At 47.2% G+C, this 14883-nt stretch overlaps 1 protein-coding gene across 1 annotated transcript in view; it reads right to left on the bottom strand.

Annotated features, from left to right (window-relative positions):
* Window positions 1-2749: 2749 nt before the first annotated feature.
* The window catches only part of LOC139234100 (sorbitol dehydrogenase-like), an 89261-nt gene continuing 77127 nt past the window's right edge, over window positions 2750-14883 (bottom strand). The window contains exons 12-13 of the mRNA XM_070865037.1: window positions 12698-12819; window positions 2750-3082 (exon numbers count right to left, since the gene is read on the bottom strand). Of these exons, the coding sequence (XP_070721138.1) occupies window positions 2836-3082; window positions 12698-12819 (369 nt within the window). The 3' untranslated portion in view covers window positions 2750-2835. The remainder of the gene's footprint in view (window positions 3083-12697; window positions 12820-14883) is intronic.

The following is a 14883-nucleotide window of genomic DNA, read 5'->3' on the forward strand; positions in this document are numbered from 1 at the left end:
TCGGTCCTAAATGGCTCACCCCTTATCCTTAGACTGTGACCCCTAGTTCTGGACTTCCCCAACATTGGGAACATTCTTCCTGCATCTAATCTGTCTAAACCTATCAAAATTTTAAACGTTTCTATGAGATCCCCTCTCATTCTTCTGAACTCCAGTGAATACAAGCCCAGTTGATCCAGTCTTTCTTGATATGTCAGTCCCGCCATCCCGGGAATCAGTCTGATGAACCTTCGCTGCACTCCCTCAATAGCAAGAATGTCCTTCCTCAAGTTGGGAGAGCAAAACTGTACACAATACTCCAGGTGTGGCCTCACCAAGGCCCTGTACAACTGTAGGAACACCTCCCTGCCCCTGTACTCAAATCCTCTCGCTATGAAGGCCAACATGCCATTTGCTTTCTTAACCGCCTGCTGTACCTGCATGCCAACCTTCAATGACTGATGACACCCAGGTCTCGTTGCACCTCCCCTTTTCCTAATCTGTCACCATTCAGATAATAGTCTGTCTCTCTGTTTTTACCACCAAAGTGGATAACCTCACATTTATCCACATTATATGTCATCTGCCATGCATTTGCCCACTCACCTAACCTATCCAAGTCACTCTGCAGCCTCATAGCATCCTCCTCGCAGCTCACACTGCCACCCAACTTAGTGTCATCCGCAAATTTGGAGATACTACATTTAATCCCCTCGTCTAAATCATTAATGTACAGTGTAAACAGCTGGGGCCCCAGCACAGAACCCCGCCGTACCCCACTAGTCACTGCCTGCCATTCTGAAAAGTACCCGTTTACTCCTACTCTTTGCTTCCTGTCTGCCAACCAGTTCTCAATCCACATCAGCACACTACCCCCATTCCCATGTGCTTTAACTTTGCACATTAATCTCTTGTGTGGGACCTTGTCGAAAGCCTTCTGAAAGTCCAAATACACCACATAAACTGGTTCTCCCTTGTCCACGCTACTGGAAACATCCTCAAAAAATTCCAGAAGATTTGTCAAGCATGATTTCCCTTTCACAAATCCATGCTGACTTGGACCTATCATGTCACCTCTTTCCAAATGTGGTGCTATGACATCCTTAATAATTGATTCCATCATTTTACCCACTACCGATGTCAGGCTGACCGGTCTATAATTCCCTGTTTTCTCTCTCCCTCCTTTTTTAAAAAGTGGGGTTACATTGGCTATCCTCCATTCCATAGGAACTGATCCAGAGTCTATGGAATATTGGAAAATGACTGTCAATGCATCCACTATTTCCAAGGCCACCTCCTTAAGTACTCTGGGATGCAGTCCATCAGGCCCTGGGGATTTATCGGCCTTCAATCCCATCAATTTCCCCAACACAATTTCCCGACTAATAAGGATTGCCCTCAGTTCCTCCTTCTTACTAGACCCTCTGACCCCTTTTATATCCGGAAGGTTGTTTGTGTCCTCCTGAGTGAATACCGAAGCAAAGTACTTGTTCAATTGGTCTGCCATTTCTTTGTTCCCCGTTATGACATCCCCTGATTCTGACTGCAGAGGACCTATGTTTGTCTTTACTAACCTTTTTCTCTTTCCATATCTATAGAAACTTTTGCAGTCCGTCTTAATTTTCACTGCAAGCTTCCTCTCGTACTCTATTTTCCCTGCCCTAATCAAACCCTTTGTCCTCCTCTGCTGAGTTCTGAATGTCTCCCGGTCCCCGGGTTCACTGCTATTTCTGGCCAATTTGTATGCCACTTCCTTGGCTTTAATACTATCCCTGATTTCCCTTGATAGCCATGGTTGAGCCACCTTCCCTTTTTTATTTTTACGCCAGACAGAGATGTACAATTGTTGTAGTTCATCCATGCGGTCTCTAAATGTCTGCCATTGCCCATCCACAGTCAACCCCTAAAGTATCATTCGCCAATCTATCCTAGCCAATTTACGCCTCATACCTTCAAAGTTACCCTTCTTTAAGTTCTGGACCAGGGGAAGTGAGACTAATTGGATTGCTCTTTCAGAGAGCCGGCGCGGGCACGATGGGCCGAATGGCCTCCTTCTGTGCTGTGTCATTCTATGATTCTACGAGCGGAAATTGTCTGTGAGCAGTGCCACAAGAGATGAATGAGTGAATTCTGAAAAGATAAAATACCGCAAGTTGATGAATGGGAGAGACGTAGATATATAACATCAGTAACCAGTTTGAGTTAGATTTTTGTGGTTTTTCATATCATTTGTATCTTCGATTACGTTACTGCTTATTACTCAGTTACAATTTAGTGTAATAATATACTTAGCTCCTTCTTCTTCTTAGGCAGTCCCTCGAGGCGAGGATGACTTGCTTCCACACCAAAAAGGGATGAGTTCACAGGTGTTTCAATGAAGGACCGAATATTCCGGATCCCGAACTACAGCCTGAAGGGTGGAAGATGCCTGTGCGTGGAGGTTTTTTTTAACGTGTGGTGGCTGGTGTGCAACGGCCACCACACGGGGCTTGACAGAGCCAGGTCTTGTTCAAGTGGCAAGGGTTAACCAAGACGACTGGAGACCTGCTCTGCTGCACAGACCAAACATAGACTTAGTGAAGGGGCGATTATTCTATGTGGGAAAAAAAAACACACAGATATGGGAATCTATTGACTGTGTATCTGGGGAAATGCCGGAACGCAGTAAAAAGAGAGCACACGGCAAGGGGAGAGTACCATTTAAACAAACGAAAATCTCGCAGTGCAGTTATTCACAGTGTTTATTGCAGAAGGACAGTTGTCAGGGAGAGGAGGTACAGCACAGAGTTCGGGGTCTGATTTGAAAGGCTACTTATACAGTTGTTCAAGACTGTATAAATGTGCAAAAAAACCCAGCTAGAAGAAGTTGTGCTGGGGGCACTGTCTTGTCTGGCATTGTGATTGTTGCTGGCCACATTGCTGTTGGGGACACAATGATGGGCACTGTTGTTGTGACTGCTCGCAATTCAGAAGCACTTTGATCCCTGCACCTTTCTTTACGATGTCAAATGCTTCCTGGGCCTGTTCCAGTGGGAACCGATGTGTGATCAGAGGCTTCACGTCCACCTTCTTTGAAGCTATCAGAGCGATTGCAGTGGGCCACCTAAAAAAAAAACGACAAGAATAAGGAAGAGGTAACAATTGGGATCATTTTCATAGTGCTGCATGCACACCCTATACGTCCATTAAGTGCTGGCTGTGGCACAGTGGGCAGCACACGCCTGCCTCTGAGCCACTCCAGAGACTTGAGCACAAAAAATCGAGGCTACTTTTCCACTGCCAGTACTGAAGGAGCGCCGCACTGTCGGAGAGGCCGTCTTTCTTATGAGACGTTAAACCGAGGCCCCGTCTGCTCTCTCAAGTGGACGTAAAAGATCCCTCGGCACTATTTCGAAGACATTCAGGGAAGGTTTCCCCGGTGCTCTCAATCCACATCACTAAAACCAGATTATCTAGTTATTATCACATTGCTGCTCGTGGGAGCGTGCTGTGTGTGCAAATTGGCTGCTGCGTTTCCCACATTAAAACAGTGTTTCCTTCACTACCATAGCTACTTCATTGACTGTAAACTCTTTGAGGCATCCTGAGATTGTGGAAAGTTCTATCTAAATGCAAACCTTTCTTTCTCAAGCCAACTATGATAATTAAGCACGTAAGAACATAAGAAATAGGAGCAGGAGTAAGCCATTCGGCCCCTCGAGCCTGCTCCGCCATTCAATAAGATCATTGCTGATCTTCTAGCTCAACTCCAACAACTGAGCCTCCACAGCCCTCTGGGGTAAAGAATTCCAAAGTTTCACCACTTTCTGAGTGAAGAAATTTCTCCTCATCTAAATGGCCGACCCCTTATCCTGAGATTGACCCCTGTTTCTCGACTCCCCAGCCAGGGGAAACATCCTCCCTGTACCTACCCTGTCAAGTCCTATAAGCCTTCGTTGCACTCCCTCTAAGGCAAGTATATCCTTCCTTAGGTAAGGAGACCAAAACTGTGCACAATACTCCAGGTGTGGTTGCACTAGGGCCCGATATAATTGCAGTAAGAAATCTTTACTCACATTCAAATCCTCTCGTACTAAAGGCCAACATACCATTTGCTTTCTTAATTAGTTGCTGTACCTGCATGTTAACTTTCAGTGATTCATGTACAAGGACACCCAAGGTCCCTCTGAACACCAACATTTCCCAATGTTTAAAAAATACTATTTTTCTATTTTTCCTACCAAAATGGATAACTTCACATTTCTCTACATTTTCCATTTGCCATGTCTATTTATTATACTTTTTTTTTTAAGTTTTCACTTTTAATGGTTTCATTGCAGTTCCATTGAGTAACCCTCATGTCCCAACCTCTGAAAGATGTTTAGTTATATAAATAGAAGTCCCGACTTTATGTAGTCTGCTCTTCAAGTGGATGCATGATCCTCTGGATAATCATCACTGATTGGCTGTAATCTGCAGACCGCAATAAATGTCAATTCCTATTTTACACCATTCTGACCCCCATTGGATATCAACACGCCCAATTTTCCAGCGACAATAACTAATGTGTTTGTTTAAAAGTTAAAGAACACAACGCGCCAATGGCATTAGGCAATACCAGGTTGTCTAAAAACCTATCATAAATCTCCTCAGAAATGTTCACAAGGAGTTAATCACGTCTTTTGAATCATTCGGTAAAGTGAAGATGAAGACCATTTTGGCTCCACATACTTTCTTGATCCACCCCCACAAATGAAGTTTTCCCTCCCTGCCCCACACCCCCAATTGCTGATCCAGCATAATCTTTCTCCAAGTTAAATCTTCTCCACCATAAACCAGCAGCACCATTAAATAAACCTTCTGGAAACCTTGGAGAAGGCAAGAGTATATAAACGAAGGCTTGCGATGAAACGTAAAGGCAAATAGCAAGGGCTTTCCCCCTCCACACATGGGTAAAAGGAAACTTGGAAGCACATGCGAGTTCATCCTGTACTTGGGCATAAATATTTAATTGTAAAAGGACCAATTGGAAGGGTGTTCTGGAATCTAAATCCAGGCAGGCCATCCCTTGTACCTAATGAGGATCTCAATTTGGTCTGGGGCAAACCACCTATTTCCATCTCTGTAACATCGCCCGCCTCTACCCCTGCCTCAGCTCATCTGCTGCTGAAACTCTCACCCGTGCCTTTGTTACCTCTAGACTTGACTACTCCAATGCACTCCTGGCCGGCCTCCCACATTCTACCCTACGTAAACTTGAGGTCATCTAAAACTCGGCTGCCCGTGACCTAACTCGCACCGAGTCCCGATCTACCATCACCCCCTGTGCTCGCCGACCTACATTGGCTCCCGGGTTAAGCAACGCCTCAATTTCAAAATTCTCATCCTTGTTTACCAATCCCTCCATGGTCCTCGCCCCTCCCTATCTCTGTAATCTCCTCCAGCCTCGCAACCTCCCGAGATGTCTGCGCTCCTCTAATTCTGCCCTCTTGAGCAGCCCTGATTATAATCACTCAACCATCGGTGGTCGTGCCTTCTGTTGCCTGGGCCCTAAGCTCTGGAACTCCCTCCCTAAACCTCTCTACCTCTCTTTCCTCCTTTAAGACGCTCCTTAAATCCTACTTCTTTGACCAAACTTTGGTCAACTGCTGTAATTTCTTCTTATCTGGCTCGGTGTCACATTTATTTGTTTTGTCTTCTAACACTCCTGTGAAGCGCCTCGGGACGTTTTACTACATTAAAAGGCGCTATATAAATAAAAGTTGTTGCTGTTGTTGGGTAAGTCTATGTATCTTCCTTTTAAACCTCAGTTCGAGATTGGAAATGTGCCATGGGATGTTGCACTTTGGTGGCTCTGCTTTAGCACAGAGCCTGAAGATTTAGCTAATCTCTCCTGCTGACTGTGAAGTTGTGCAACTGCATCTCCGATTTCCTGTTGTAGGTTGGATAACATTTTGGAGAGCTAGTCATCTCTCTTCCTTCTATCTGCCGCCTCATATAGTAAACTAGGAGCAGTGGTTCTAACTATGCAGATGCCTGCGGGACTCTGATAATGGGCCAAATCTATCTATCAATTATGCCAGTTATTTGTTTTGTATTGCTCAACGATACCTGCCAAGTGGCTTGTACAATGTAGCTCTCTTTAAGTAGTAGTAAACCCAGGGGATTAGTGACAGATCATGCTACCCATCCCTCAGCTATTTCGAGGTTGTTTCACAAACAGATGTCCATGAAAAGCACCTGCGCTCCACCCCGATACCTTTACTGAAATTACTGTTTGGATTTACCAGCTACAAGTGGTGACCTACTTCCTTCCGTTAGGTGCTGTACTCCCGGGCAGTCCAATATAAATTCTTGTGAATGATTGTCACTGTCATGTATGTAACCGCAATGTAACACCACTGTATTACTGTATACTCTCAACCTAGATGCACACCTTGACCACAAGGGGTGAACTTGCGGGAGACACTCCTTACCTGATCACACAGGTATAAAAAGGGAGGTCCCACGCAGGGTCATCGACTTTGGAGTCCTGTGAACAAAGAGTTAAGGTCACAGAGTGACCTTGTCCCCAGAGAGTGCCTCGTGTGGTTTCATGCTGTAGAGTAAGGAATTTACATTGGCGACGAGAAACGGGAATTCACGGCCCACGAGAATGGCCACCGGTAGCACAGAGGAACGGTACTGTGTTGGGGAAGACTGGGACGATTTTGTCGAGAGGCTTCATTATGAAAGACTGGCTGGGGGATGCAGCGGCCGACAAGCGACGGGCTCATCTCCTGACCAGCTGCGGACCAAAGACTTACGCGCTCATGAAGGACTTACTAACACCCGAAAAGCCGGCAGACAAAACCTTTGAAGAACTTAGCAAATTGATCAGGGAGCACCTCAAACCGGCGAGTAGCATACATATGGCTCGACACAGATTCTACACCCACCGACGTCGTGAAGGATAGAGCATACCGGACTTCGTAGCGGACCTCCGGCGTTTGGCCAGCCTCTGTAAGTTCACAGACGCCTGCAGGGGGGAGATGCTAAGGGACTTCTTTATCGAGGGCATCGGTCATGCAGGAATTTTCGGCAAGTTAATTGAGACCAAGGATTTGACCTTGGAAGCGGCGGCGTTGATGGCTCAAACTTTCATGGCGGGGGAGGAAGAGACGAAAATAATATACGCGCGCCATTCTGCCTCTAACGCGGCGATGGATCAGGGAGTCAACATCATCAATACGACTCAGAGCCCCGCAGGCAGGCAGGGGCAGTTCGACATTCCCCAGGCAGTAATAGACCCCAGAGTAGGACTTCAACAGCGATAATGGTGGGCTGAACGGACATTCATGCCATCATAGTGCGCAATGCGGCCTGAGATGGGGCCATTGACACCCACTAATAGGGTACTTAAGAGCAGTCAAAGGGACAGTCAGCGCAGAATGCCTGGCCATAGTCCCTTTGTTCCCAACAATGGAAACTTTAACTCATGCTGGAGGTGTGGGGGAAAACACTCAGCTAGATCTTGCAGATTTCAACAGTTTGTCTGCAGGAACTACAATCTCAGTGGCCATTTAGCTCGAATGTGCAGGAAGTCTGCAACCAGACTAATATATGAGGCGGATGGACCAGAAGAGGGTTCTTTGAGGCAGGATGACTTTTGGGGCAAATCGATGGACGCCGAGGTTCAGCAGGTCCATGTGGCGAATATTCACAGTTCATACACCAAAACGCCACCAATGATGATGAGGGTTTTATTAAACAATATCCCTGTACGCATGGAGCTGGACACTGGGGCCAGCCAGTCACTCATGGGTGTTCAGCAAGTTGAGAAGCTATGGCCACTTAAAGCCAGTAGACCCAAATTAAAACATATTGAGACACAATTACGGACTTACACTAAAGAAATCATTCCGGTGCTAAGCAGTGCAATGTTGGCTGTCACACACAATGGGTTAGTGAATCGGCTGCTGCTCTGGATTGTCCCGGGCAATGGTCCCGCACTGTTGGGGAGGAGCTGGTTAGCCGAAATGAACTGGAAATGGGGGGATGTTCACGCAATGTCATCTGTGGAGCGAAGTTCGTGCTCACAAGTCCTACGACAATTCGATTCACTATTCCAACCTGGCGTCGGGACTTTCAAAAGCACTAAAGTAGTGATACACATCACCCCGGACGCCAGGCCAGTGCACCACAAAGCCAGAGCGGTACCGTATGTGATGCGGGAAAAGATTGAGAGCGAATTGGACCGGCTGTTGAGAGAGGGCATCATCTCGTCTGTTGAATTCAGCGACTGGGCGAGCCCCATCGTTCCCGTCCTAAAAGCGGATGGCTCTGTCAGGATCTGTGGCGACTACAAGGCCACCATCAATCGGGTGTCCCTACAAGATCAATACCCGCTCCTGAGAGCGGAGGACCTTTTCGCCACGCTGGCAGGCAGCAAGCTGTTCACCAAGTTGGACCTCACTTCAGCCTATATGACCCAGGAACTGGCCGACGAATCTAAACTACTGACCACCATCACCACACACAAGGGACTGTTCGTTTATAACAGGTGTCCGTTTGGCATTCGATCAGCGGCCGTGATTTTTCAACGAAACATGGAAAGCCTGCTTAAATCCATTCCTGGAATGATCGTATTCCAGGACGACATCCTCATCACGGGTCAAGACACCGAGGAACACCTCCACAACTTGGAGGAGGTGCTACGCCGACTGGACCGGGTAGGCCTGCGACTCTAGAAGTCTAAATGTGTGTTCTTAGCTCCTGAGGTTGAGTTTCTGGGCAGGAGGGTTGCTGCAGATGGGATTCGGCCCACCGAATCCAAAACAGAGGCGATTCGATGAGCGCCCAGGCCCTGCAACACATCGGAGCTGCGCTCATTCCTGGGACTGTTGAACTATTTCGGGAACTTTCTGCTGAACTTGAGCATGTTGTTGGAGCTGCTATATGTGCTCCTGCGTAAGGGTTGCGATTGGTTTTGGGGGGACTGTCAGGAAAGGGCTTTTGATCGGGCGCGAAACCTACTTTGTTCAAACAAGTTGTTGACTCTGTACAACCCCTGTAAAAAATTGGTTCTGACATGTGATGCATCGCCCTATGGGGTTGGGTGCGTGTTGCAGCAGGGCAATGCTGAGGGTCAACTACAACCTGTGGCTTATGCCTCCAGGTCGCTCTCTCAAGCAGAACAGGGATATGGGATGGTTGAGAAGGAAGCGCTTGCTTGTGTCTATGGTGTAAAAAAAATGCATCAGTATCTCTTTGGTCGGAAATTTGAATTAGAGATGGACCACAAGCCATTAACATCCCTGTTGTCGGACAGCAAGGCTATCAATGCCAAAGCATCAGCTCGCATATAGCGATGGGCTCTCACGCTGGCTGCTTATGACTACTCCATCCGGCACCGGCCTGGCATTGAAAATTGCGCTGACGCGCTTTGACAGCGCAGGCTCCCCCATCACAGCCCGCCAGATCAAAATCTGGACAAACAGAGATTCCCTCCTATCCCTGATTAAGAAATGTGTCCTGACTGGGGATTGGGCGCCCACACATGGAGCATGCCTGAGGAGGTCATACCGTTCCACAGACGGATGGATGAACTCTCCATCCAAGTCAACTGCCTACTATGGGGCAGCCAGGTAGTTATGCCCCAGAAGGGCAGGGAGGCATTCATCAGGGAACTCCACAGCGAGCACCCAGGCATTGTGCTGATGAACGCCATTGCCCGGTCACACGTTTGGTGGCCTGGAATTGATTCAGACCTGGAACACTGTGTTCGCAGGTGCACGATGTGTGCCCAGCTGGGTAATGCCCCCAGGGAGGCCCTGCTCAGCCCGTGGCCCTGGCCCACCAGGCCATGGTAACGCATTCATGTTGACTACGTGGGCCCGTTCATGGGTAAGATGTTCCTTATTGTGGTAGATGCGTACTCGAAATGCATCATTCTGAATTCATGCACGTCATCCACCACCGTGGAAAGCCTACGTGCGATCTTTGCAACCCATGGCTTGCCAGACATCCTGCTTAGTGATAATGGCCCATGTTTCACAAGCTACGAATTCCGAGAGTTTATGGTCGGGCAATGGCATCAACCACGACAGGATTGCGCCATTCAAGCCGGCCTCCAATGGCCAGGCGGAACGTGTGGTCCCAATCATTAAGCAAGGGATGCTCAGGATTCAAGGACCCTCCCTACAATGCTGCCTATCGCGCCTCCTGCTGGCCTATAGATCCCGACCACATTCGCTCACGGGGGTCCCGCCCGCAGAGCTACTAATGAAACGGACACTCAAAACTCGGATGTCCCTCATTCACCCAGTCCTGACCGACATAGTTGAGGGCAAGCGCAAGTCACAAAATGAGTACCATGACCGTAATTCGAGGGGGAGATGTATAGAAATAAATGATCTTGTATTCATCCTCAATCACACCATGGGGCCCAAATGGCTCGAGGGTACAGTAATTGACAAAGAGGGGAAAAGGGTCATCGTGGTAAAACTCAACAATGGTCAGATATGCCATAAGCATCTGGACCAAGTAAAAAAAAGGTTCAGCATGGACACGGAGGAACCTGAAGAAGACCACGAGATGGAGCTCACAACACCGCCAGTGAATGAGCAACAAGAGCAGTCAGAGGAATGCACAGTCCCTGCGGTCAGCCCGGACAGGCCAGAATCACCACAGGTGACAGACACTCACGTCAGTGTCCAACAACCAGAGCCCCAACTGCGGAGCTCCATGAGGGAGCGTAGACCACCTGAAAGACTAAACCTCTGATCCCAATCAGACTTTGGGGGGGGGAGGAGGGGGGAAGTGATGTCATGTATGTAACCGCAATGTAACACCACTGTATTACTGTATACTCTCAACCTAGATGCACACCTTGACCAAAAGGGGTGAACTTGTGGGAGATACTCCTTATCTGATATAAAAAGGGAGGTCCCACGCAGGGTCATCATCTTTGGAGTCCTGTGAATAAAGAGTTAAGGTCACAAAGTGACCTTGTCCCCAGAATGTGCCTCGTGTGGTTTCATACTGTAGAGTAAGGGCTTTACAGTCATGCCATTAAATACATCATCACAGGTAGTCCCTCGAATCGAGGATGACTTGCTTCCACGTCAAAAAGTTCAGATGTTTCAATGATGGACCTAAAATTCCAGGTCTGAACTAAATCTTGAAGGGTGGAAGATGTCTGTGCGTGGATTTTTTTTTAACATTTGGTGACCGTTGCACATCAGCCACCACATGGGCTTGACAGAACTAGGTCTTGGTCCAGTAGCAAAGATGTAACATATAAAATTCTGACGGGATTGGACAGATTAGAGGCAAGAAGAATGTTCCCGTTGTTGGGGAGTTCCAGAACCAGGGGTGACAGTCTAAGGATAAGGGGCAAGCCATTTAGGACTGAGATGAGGAGAAACTTCTTCACTCAGAGAATTGTGAACCTGTGGAATTCTCTACCGCAGAAAGTTGTTGAGGCCAGTTCATTAGATATATTCAAAAGGGAGTTAGATATGGCCCTTACGGCCAAAGGGATCAAGGATTACAGAGAGAAAGCAGGAAAGGGGTACTGAGGTTGAATGATCAGCCATGATCTTATTGAATAGCGGTGCAGGCTCGAGGGGCCGAATGGCCTGCTCCTCCACCTAATTTCTATGTTTCTATGATTAACCAAGACGACTGGAGACCAGCTCTGCTGCACGGACTGAGTGCGCACACATATCGCCTCTTCTGGGCCCCGAACTCGCGCCTCTCCTGGGCCCCGATCATGTCCCTCTATGAATTCTTGCCGCTCCTTCGCCCCGACCTCGCCGCTCTTGCTGTTCCTGCCCACGCTCCAATCACCGACCTGGACCTTGATGTCACTCTTCACTGCCATTGCTCTCCTGCTGCAGCTCGCGCTGCTCCCTGGAGTAGTAGGCCGCCATGCTGCTCCTTCCGCTCCCCGACCTGCTCCGATAGTGCTCGCAGGCCGGGGGCAACGCAGACTACCATTAAATAAACCCAATTGCAATAGCTCTTCCTCTCAAATGTAACACAACACAGACAATCAATGGCGATGGGCTAAAAAAGTACAAGTAGCTTGTCTAGCGACCCGGCACAAACAAACATTAATTGTTAACGTATTTGCATCGCAGGCAACTCAAAGCACTGGAGAAGTACCACCAGCGCTGCCTCCGTGAGATGCTGCAAATCCATTGGCAGCATAGGAGCACCAACGTCAGTGCTCTCGCTCAGGCTAACATCCCTGGCATCGAAGCATTGACCACGCTCGATCAGCTCAGATGGACGGGCTACATCGTCCGCATGGCCTTTATGGCGAAGGGGATGGAGTATAAAAGCAGGGAAGTCTTGCTACAGTTGTACAGGGTATTGGTGAGGCCACACCTGGAGTACTGCGTGCAGTTTTGGTTTCCATATTTACGAAAGGATATACTTGCTTGGGAGGCAGTTCAGAGAAGGCTCACTCGGTTGATTCCGGGGATGAGGGGGGTTGACTTATGAGGAAAGGTTGAGTAGGTTGGGCCTCTACTCATTGGAATTCAGAAGAATGAGGGGTAAATTCTATCTGAACTGTCGAAGCATAAATATGGTTAAAAAAATGTAAGCGTTCAAAATGAGTGTGTTGCTGTTGCAGTGTGAAATTCTAAAGCAATTCTGCATCTTTGTTTTAATAGCCCCATAGCAGGTCAGATCCCAGAAGTTTGTTTAATTGAGCAATAAGTAAAATATGTGGAGCTCCAGTACTTACGTGTTAGTGTATTTAAAGCTACCCCGGATATCCACTTCACGAAGTGCTGCGTGTAATACGGGAACATTTGATGTAATCGCACTCAGCCCAACCAAGACAACAATCCCACCAGGTTTGACAGCCTGTGAAGAAGGAAACAGAATGAGATACCAGGCTAAGGTACTCCGGCACCTAAAAGATAAAAGATAAAAGGCACGACTAAGATTCATGTCTTAACTCAATGTTGCCCTTTTGTAAGGACATAAAAAGATCAGAACACAAGAACTAGGAGCAGGAGCAGGCCAGAGGGCTCTTCGAGCCTCCTCTGTCAGTTAATAAGTTCATGGCTCAGCAATCAGAAATGAGGAGGAATTTCTTCACTCAGAAGGTCGTGAATCTTTGCAATTCTCTATACCCCAGAGAGCTGTGGAGGCTGGGTCATTGAATATATTTAAGGTGGAGATAGACTGATTTTTGAATGATAAGGGAGTCATGGGTTATGGGGAGCGGGCGGGGAAGTGGAGTTTATTGTGTTCATACTCTGTTTGTTGTACAAACTCTCACAGGACGGGCATTAGGACCCTGCGGGAGCTATTCACAGTTGCTGTACTCATGCTGGTGCATGCCGGTTTGGAGACACCATTTTGGGTTGTATAAAAGCACAGTTAGGTTAAGTTATATTACGCCAGGCTCAGTGTCAGTTATTTACGCGTACTCAAAAGAGTTGAAGTCCATGATCGGATCAGCCATGATCTTATTGAATGGCGGAGCAGCATCGAGGGGCTAAATGGCTGACTCCTGCTCCTATTTCTTATGTTCTTATGGCTAATCTTCGACCTCAACTCCACTTTCCCGCCCAATTCCCATATCCCTTGATTCCCCGAGAGTCCAAAGATCTATCGATCTCAGCCTTGAAGACACTCAACGATTCAGCATCCACAGCTCTTCGGGATAGAGAATTCCAAAGGTTCCAAAGAGAGAGGTAGGAGGGGAAAATAAGAACATAGAGCTTTCTATATAAATATATAATGAACAGAAATTATTAAGCAATTTTAGCGAAAGTGTGGCATGACATTGCGCATTAAAATTTTCATTTTATTTAGGTTCAAGTAACTCAAACCTTTTAAACATTTGCTTGAAATGACAGTAATTTTTATTCTTTAGATATATTTGCCGAGCCAAACTGTCTAAAAGTGTGCAGCTTCCCTAACATACGGACTCTCCTTAAAGAAGGTATGAATGGTATTGATCTCAATCTGGTCTTGATTGATAATCACAAGGCAGGCTGCTATATGGAACAATCCTTGTGCATTTACTGAACGTTAGTGTTTAAGTTTAACTGCAGCAACAGTGATTTATTAGTCACTATTTAGGCCTCAGTTGGAGTATTGTGTCCCAATTCTTAAGGGGATGGTCGCATAGTGATTATGTTATGGGACAAGTAATCCAGAGGCCTGGACGAATGATGCAAGGACGTGAGTTCAAATCCCACCACGGCAGCTGGGGAATTTAAATTCAGTTAATTAAATAAACCTGGAATAAAAAGAGCTCGTGTGACCATGAAGCTACCGGATTGTCGTAAAAACCCATCTGGTTCACTAATGTCCTTTAGGGAAGGAAATCTGCCGCCCTTACCCGGTCTGGGCCGATATGTGACTCCAGACCCACTGCCCTCTGAAATGCCTAGCGAACCACTCAGTTAAGGGCAATTAGGGACGGGCAATAAATGCTGGCCTTGCCAGCGATGCCCACATTGAATGATTAAAAAATAAACAAATTGTTGACACCGCAGTGTTAAGGCCCTTGCAGGCCTTCAGTTATGCAAAGAGACTGAAAAAACTGGGAACAGAGAAGGGAAGATTTAATAGAGGTGTTCAAAACGATGAGGGGTTTTGATAGAGTGATGGATGGGTCAGTAACCAGAGGACACAGATTCAAGATAATGGGCAACAAATCCAGGGAGGGGGATGAGAATTTATTTTATGCAGTGATCTGGAATCCACTGCCTGAAAGGGCAATGGAAGTAGATTTAATCAAAGTGCAATTAATTGGATATATACTTACAAAAGAGGAATTTGGGGGCTATGAGGAGTGGGGGCTAATTGGATTGCTCTTTCAAAGAGCTGGCACAGACAATATGGGCCAAATGGCCTCCTGTCCTGTGCTGTATTCCTTATGTTCCTAAGATCACACTGCAGCCAGTGGGC

The sequence above is a fragment of the Pristiophorus japonicus genome, chromosome 21, assembly GCF_044704955.1.
Source record: "Pristiophorus japonicus isolate sPriJap1 chromosome 21, sPriJap1.hap1, whole genome shotgun sequence".
NCBI classification, from domain to species: Eukaryota; Metazoa; Chordata; class Chondrichthyes; family Pristiophoridae; genus Pristiophorus; species Pristiophorus japonicus.